Here is a 7,617-nt window from a genome sequence, read left to right on the forward strand (position 1 = left end):
GTATTCGTTTTGTTTGGTTTGCCGTTTTCATTGGGTATATTATGATGCATATGCCTTCAAGTTTCAACTTGTTGGGTTTATTTTTAAATTTAGGATGATTAACAAGCCTGAATTATTAAAAAGCCAAAGGTGGGGGATTAAATAATTGCGGAAGGGCTTCAATTTACAGACAAGGAAACAGATGAGTTTTTTATTGTTTATTAATAATAAGTGGAGGTCTTTGTCAGACAGAATATGACTGTGGAATCTCTAGGAGTCGGCTTTTATTTTTTATTATTTTAATTTAAATCCATATTGTGAATAAATTATATTTGATTTTTTTTTTTTTTGTTGTTGGTGAATTTAATAAACTAATCTTGTGGGGATGAAATGGCTTCCCGGTTGCCAAAAGGTTAAGTAATTAGCATCTGGACTCACAGGAATAGGAAGCTAGTCTTCCATGTGAGGTTTGACTCTGTTGGGTGTCAGTCTCGTGTCGTCAGCTCCACATTTTCAGCCCACAAATTGGAGCCTCCACGCCAGTCAAGCAAAGTAGAGTGGCCTCTTTTTTCATATGGGGTACGAATATTTTTTATATTCAAGATAATCATGATTTAAGTATTGTCACTTATGTTCAATAATAACCTAAGTGAGTTGACTGATAGAGATTTTATCATAGATTCTTTTTTAATAATTTAACTTATATGTATCAACCTATTCACATTGGCGACTCTTTATTCCTTTTCTTGAAACTTACTTTTGTAACTTCCCATTTTCTCCTTGCTAAATTTTAAATGAACTTAGAATTCAAAAGTGAGACAGAAATTATATCAACTTCAAGTTGTCACTTTAATTTTCCCTGCAAGTTGTCAACTTGTTTTACAAAAAGGTTGCACGTGCAAGGTTTATTGACTTCATTTTCTCCGGCCAAAATTTGCAAGTTAGCTTAGTTCCTAGTTATGATATTATATATTTTTAAGTATTAAATATAAAAATGAAAGACAAGTTGAATATTGAAATTCATAAAAGTGGTCCCGAGATGTGAATAATGTGACTCAGGTAAGTTAAAAAGAAATTAATTATTCCGACAAAAAAGAAATTAATTATTCCGATTTATTCAAAACAGCAATCATTTTTGGTTGTAAAAACAAGGAAGGATTATAATTGACTGATTAAGTCTCAAAAGAACTATGAGTTGTAAAATTTAAGTTTTCAGTAAATAATTTTTTTTAAAATATAAGTTGTAGATATTGACTTAAATATTTGTAAACGTAGGAGTCTTAATTACAAATAAAATTTTTAAATTAAATTTCAAATATAACTTTCATTTTATAACTGAGATCCTATCCTATTGAATCGATATTTATAATTTAATTTTTATTTTTTAAATTGAACCATTATTAATTTAATTATGTGGGACTTAAATGTTATTAGAAACAAAATGTGGACCAAAGAGACACGGTCATAATATTAAGAAAGAATTATACACAACTCTCACTTAAGATAATTAATTATTTTAAGGTCTATTAATAATTAAATTTAGGATATGTAATCCATTACACACACGTCTCATTTTTTTAAGTTTAATTGTCAGTAAAGTTAAAATAATTAATTGTTTTGAATGAAATTTGTGCATAGTTCTTCTTAAAATTAAAAAAACCAATATAATTTCTCCCAAGACTGGATCTGATGAATTTCTTTAATTGTTTGTCAGGCCTCTCAATTTTATATTTGGACTTCTAAAAAATTAGGACAATGTCACGGTCAGCAAAAAGGATCTTGCTGAGGATGGACCTAGAGGAGATGGGCTACTTGGCCGTGATGTAAGTGATCCGATTCAAACAGCTGAGGACAATGGACCCAGGACAAGCAAACGGATTCTAAGTCCCCCTCGGAAGTCACCCACGTTGGCTTTGGATGAGGAGGAATAAAAAGGAAATAGTCACAAGGAAAAGGGCAAATATTTTGTTATCATGGTATCCCCCTTTGACATTTTTTCCTCCTGGGCAGACGCTCTGTGTTAATTTATATGGTACTTACTAATTTTTATATTTATTTTTATCTTTCTGTCCTTATTAAAATTAAAAAAATTATAAAAAATAATTATTTTTCTTCTCATTAGAGTGTAAAAGTAGTAACTTATTAAATTTTAAGATAAAATTAATAAAATTTAAAATTTTTCTTAATTCTAATAGAACATGCTAGAAATAAGTTATAAATTAGACTAGGAGAATACATGACTTGGTCTGTTTATCATTTTGAACTTTTTTCTCCCGATAATATTAAAAACTAATAACATGCAATTACCTTTTCTAACAATTCCTTGATTTTCAATACCTTATTTATTTACTTCAGATTGGCTCTTGTTTTTTTATTTATTTTCTCATGTTAATATATATGAAATTTCTAAGAACATGCAACGGTTTCCTATTATACACTTCCTCCGTTAAAAAATACAAGGCATTTTTTAAAGAGTTGGATCTTTAAAAATGTAAAACATTTTTAGTCTTTCGAGATGTAATCATTATTTTTTAAAAAAAAATCCCTATTAATAATGACTTTATATTTATTATAAAGTATTTAATAGTGGTAAATATGAAAAGATAAAGTTAGTTTGAAAGTAAGTAATTACTTTGTTGAGGTGAGATTTGATTAAAAATGCCTTACATTTTTTAATAGAGGGAGTATAAACTTTATATATAAGTACAGTTTATTTCCTTTATATATAAGTAATACTATATACCAATTCTCAAACGATAATAATGTCAAGTTATCATGGAAGAAAGTTAAAATAATACAATCTTATCTTCAACACAGAACATTATATAACAATGTTTTGGAAATTGCGAGTTTGAAAAATTTCACAGCATTCATAACAAACTTGGACAATATAATAGAACAGTCAAATATCAGAAAAGATAAATGCTTTGAAATCTACTACTTCACTACTTGGAGGATGGAAAATATGGTCTGAACAACGGAGAGAATGAGGAGCATGACTCCAGCAATGGAGACAACAAATTGCCACTGTGTACGACAATAATCGCGTCTCAATGCCATCTTCTTCTTTTGCCACCAATGTTCACAAAATTCATTCAACCTTCGACAAGTATCAAGGTATTCAGAATTGAAATTCTCATGAACGACATTTTTCCAGAGACCATTAACCATTGCAGCAACATCATTGGTGTCACCTAAATAGTTGGTGACTATTTTCCTATGAACAAGGACATCCACATCTTTATGGGTGTTGATCAGGCAATCCAACACCATAGCATAGTCAGTAATGTAAGATTCACAGGGATAATGACATTGCTCTAGAGCTATCATATTACGAAACAACTTTTCTGTTGAATCTTCCACAAAAAATTTTGGGATCTCAAGAGTATGTCCAGAAAATTTTAATTCTAGTAAGCACTTGCTTGCGCTTGCCTTCAACTTTATCCCTGCTTCCTGTAGCTCACTTGCACTATACAAAAGAACATGGGTGACCTGTAGAAATGAATCCGTTTTTGGTTTTGTTCTTGGTAAGTAAAACTGTCTAAGAAGATCTGTGAAGTGGTTTATGCTAACATCATTATTGGGCTTTAACTTTTGTACATTAAAATAATCAAAGTACTGACAAGATAGATCAAAAAATGAAGGGAGGTCACGTTGGTCAAGGGGAAAGGCTATATTGAAGAGCTCTTCAATAACGAAGAAAGGAAGTTGATTCTCGAGCAAAAGCAAATCCTTAGTGATAGTATCTAATAACCGTGATTGTGACAGTTTAGCATCGTTGTCAAACTCATAAGGAAACTTTTTCCATCTCGTGAAGAACTCAATGATGAAACCAGCATCTACTAATACCATTTTCACAAGTTCCTCCTCACTAAGTTTGATGTTCTCAGAGTAAGATGCACAAACCTGTTGCGCTGAACGTTTTACAAATTTGCGTAAATGCTTTGAACAAAATTTGTTTGTGCTCTTCCATATCTTGCAGCCTTGGATCACCATAATGAAAGGGGCCAATTGAAATAACTTTTGGGGTGTAAGCCTCTTCATTTAGATGACGGATTGTAAGGGGCACCCTATAGATACAACATGTTGGTAGCAAGCGACCATCTCCGCTATCTTGTATCAGGTTCTTAATATCAACCATCACCTTATCTTCCATCTACATATATCAAGTTTGATTCTAAAAGCAATCAGAAATTGCAGAAGCAAAAATAAAAGCAAGAACAAAATGTCGATCGCAATTAAGTTTCTGAAATCTAAATTATTTTTTTGTTAAGCTATAATAACTGGTTTGAAATCTCACAAATTGTTTATAACTAAAATCTCACAAATTGTTCATAACTAAAACTAAGGCTGACATATATATATATATATATATAGTTGAGATATTAAACGTAGCAAACTTAAAAAAAGGGAAAGTAAAGAGATTACGAAAAGGCTATAGAAATGAACAAAAGTAGAGGATGATATATGCGCATGTTGTTCCGATTCCAAATGATTGGATGGTGAATCTGTGAAAAGAGGTAGGGGGAGAAGTCGTTGCGTTTCAACAATTTCTTCAGAACTCTCACTTCTCAATTCTTTTCCTGCCATGTCCGCCATCTCCGAGCAGTAACCTCAGTGCAGTGCTCTCTCAAGTTGTTGGATTTAATGTGCTTTAGATTCATCATTATGGTCTTCGGTTATTTATAGTAGCCAAAAGTTAAATATTTTGATATAATTTGTTGGCTAATAATTTAGTCCACGTTTTTTTTTTTTGGTATTGTTGTTATGATATTACATATAAAAATGAAGTAATATTAGAAGATGAATAAAAAGCATTTTCGGGAAGAAAAAAGTTTGCACGTCATTTTCCGTCACGATCTATGCCCAACGTCCTATAAAATGATAAGGCGGACATAGTCATATATTCCCCTTATTTTATTTATAAATTATTTTTAATATATTTTATAAAAAAATCTTAAATATCATTAATTTTATCTTAAAATTTAACAAATTTTTATCTCTACCCTCTAATGAGAATAAAAAGAATTATTTTTAATATTTTTTTTAATTTTTAATAAGGGTAAAAATTAATAGGATGTAAATTAATTTTTTCTTTCTACCCTATGAATAGAAGCCAAAAAATATGACAAATAGGTCTCTTGATTTATAGTACTCATCATTCTGGTAAGATCTGGCTAGTCAAAATTAATATTAACGGTTTAAATTTAAAAGTTTAAACATGTAATTTTCCATATAAAAAATTATTTTTTCAGCGTGACAGTTATAAAATCATCTGCATTTTAAACTCTATTTATTAATATAATAATTTTAAAAAATATATAAATTTTTTATCAAATAAAGACATCTGGACGCCGAAATTAGATCCTTCCATAGAGTTAAGGAAAGGTAATATTACAAGAATGAATTTCCAATTTCCCTCTAAGATATAAAATATATATTGTTTATTTTGATCTTTCATTATTTCAAATACTTTAATTCTTAAATTTTAAAAATTATTTTATCAATAAAACATGTTAGTCTTCTATTTTATATTAAAATAGAGCCGATGATTTTGAAAATTCAACTTAAGTATTGCAAGTTATCCAAGTTATTTCTTCTAATTACCTAGCTACCAAATATATTTAGTTTAAAAATCACTTTTCTGTGAAAGTCCCTTTCTATACCCTCTCCTTTTTTTTATTGAGAATAATATTTAAAGTCATTTTAAAAGAATCACTCTAAAAAAAAATAACTTTTAATAATGAATCAAAGTTACGGTCAAAAATTCACTTTTAACAACACTAAAAATCGCCATAAAAAATATATGTCATTGCTAAAAGTTCACCTTTTTTAGCAGCGACATTTATAAAAATAATTTAAAAAATTAAAAAATATATATATAATTACTTTTGGTGACAACATTTATCTCCAAAAAAATATTTTTAAAAATTAAATATAATTTTATATTATATAAAATTATCATTTAAATTATTAAAAAAATTTATTATGAATTATTTTAAAAATTTAAAATTAAATAAAATCATTCAAAAGATATTTATGAAATTAAATTTCTTATTTTATATACAGAATTAAAAAATAATAGTGAAGATGTGCTAAGTTTAATTATTAAATTATTTTTTATTTTATATTATTTATAATCTATTTTTAGACATATATAACTCATATTTTTTTATAAATTATGTTATTAAGCTAGTATTTTAATATAATATTTTAATATAATAAATTAAAATCTTGATGAGTTATCAATGTTTTTAACTTTTAAGAGTACACCGTCCTAAATCCACGCAAAAGTTACGGGAGCATCATTACTGGCTTTATTCATTTTACTTAGGTTCTCATCATCCAAAAAAAAAAAAAAATGTTTCGGGTATATTGACTTTATTGACACCAAACATATTTGATACTCATTTACCATTTTTATTTTTTTTTTGGGTTGTATGATGCCGGATTTTTATTATTTTCCAATTATTTACGGAACAAGCAGAGAAAGAAATTGGAACCGCGAGAAGAGAAAGAACTTGCATAACCAATGGAAATTAAGTATAACAGAAGATGTTAGTTCTTTGGGTGAATTAAGATTCATATCCTCTTGCCTACATTTAATTCTCGGTTCAGGAAAGAGAAAAGGAACAACCATATACTGAACTTACCTCACACTCTGAGGCTTGAACGAAGAGAAGAAAGTCGATCTGCTCTGCTCTCAACAACCACCAACGTTTGTGTCAAACAAGTTGTCTCAGAGGGATAAGGAATAAACATTCGTAGGCTTCCCTGTTAAAAGAGACTATTAATTGTCTTTTTTGCCCTCAATATCCACAGTGAAAGCACCCCTTGTCCTCGAAGATGGCTACAATTAGTACCCCCACTCGTAAAAAAGGAGATCATCTGTAGTCCCCCACTCCCACTTTTTCTCTGTATTCCACTTCTTTGGAAAGTCCCACTTGTTGTCTGCTTGCTGGAATGATTTTTGGAAATTTTAAAATGAGGATGGTAATAATGAATGTATTTCGGATGCATTGAAATTTTTGTAATTTATCATAATCATATGTTTCTAAATGCGCATTGGTATGTAAAGAAGAAGCCTGCTAGAAGATAATAGGATATAATTTTCTTGTAATTTCGGACACGTATTTTTCATGTTTTAGCTTTCAATATGTAATATTGTTTTAATTTTCTTTTATTTCTTTTTTCTTTTTAAGTTTAAGATGTGTTTGGGATTATTTGTCCTTTTATTAAAAATACATATTTATTGATTCTAAATGCTTTTAACCCTGTTCCTTGATCTAACAGATTATTTATTTGTCTATTACTTGTAAGAAAACAGATGTTGCATTATCTATTACTCCCTCCGTTTACAAATATATAATATTTTTAATTAAATCTCACCCTACAATAAAGTTGTTATCTATTTTTTAACTAATCTTATTTTTTTATATTTATCTATATTAAACACCCTACAATACATATAAAATCATTATCAATACGGATATTTTAAAAAAAAGGCAATGATTACACCTCGAAAGACTAAAAATATCTTATATTTTTTAACATCCACTCCTCAAAAAATACCTTATATTTTTTAATGGAGAGAGTACTTTTTACATAGTACAATATAAAATATTATTAAAATCAGTT

General features: G+C 28.6%; 1 protein-coding gene across 3 annotated transcripts; it reads right to left on the reverse strand.

Annotated features, from left to right (window-relative positions):
• Positions 1-2,800: 2,800 nt before the first annotated feature.
• LOC129316364 (UPF0481 protein At3g47200-like) lies at positions 2,801-6,754 on the reverse strand. Of its 3 annotated transcripts, XM_054960749.1 has the most exons (3): positions 4,408-4,617; positions 3,886-4,135; positions 2,830-3,471 (listed from the first exon to the last, which is right to left on the reverse strand). In XM_054960749.1, exons 1-3 carry the CDS (start codon positions 4,576-4,578, stop codon positions 3,449-3,451), a joined length of 444 nt encoding a protein of 147 aa, XP_054816724.1. In that variant the 5' UTR covers positions 4,579-4,617; the 3' UTR covers positions 2,830-3,448. The 3 variants fall into 3 exon arrangements, with proteins under 3 accessions (XP_054816723.1, XP_054816722.1, XP_054816724.1); XM_054960748.1 differs by lacking the exon at positions 4,408-4,617 and adding an exon at positions 6,633-6,754 and having other exon boundaries at positions 2,801-4,135; XM_054960747.1 differs by having other exon boundaries at positions 2,801-4,135.
• Between the last annotated feature and the right edge of the window lie 863 nt (positions 6,755-7,617).

The sequence above is a fragment of the Prosopis cineraria genome, unplaced genomic scaffold (assembly GCF_029017545.1).
Source record: "Prosopis cineraria cultivar Desert tree isolate PC_DT_omini unplaced genomic scaffold, ASM2901754v1 PC7, whole genome shotgun sequence".
Taxonomy (NCBI): Eukaryota; Viridiplantae; Streptophyta; class Magnoliopsida; order Fabales; family Fabaceae; genus Prosopis; species Prosopis cineraria.

What these genes read in the sequence shown, in the direction of transcription:
- LOC129316364 (XM_054960748.1), bottom strand. Translation starts at nt 4,023, where the DNA reads ATGAAGAGGCTTACACCCCAAAAGTTATTTCAATTGGCCCCTTTCATT.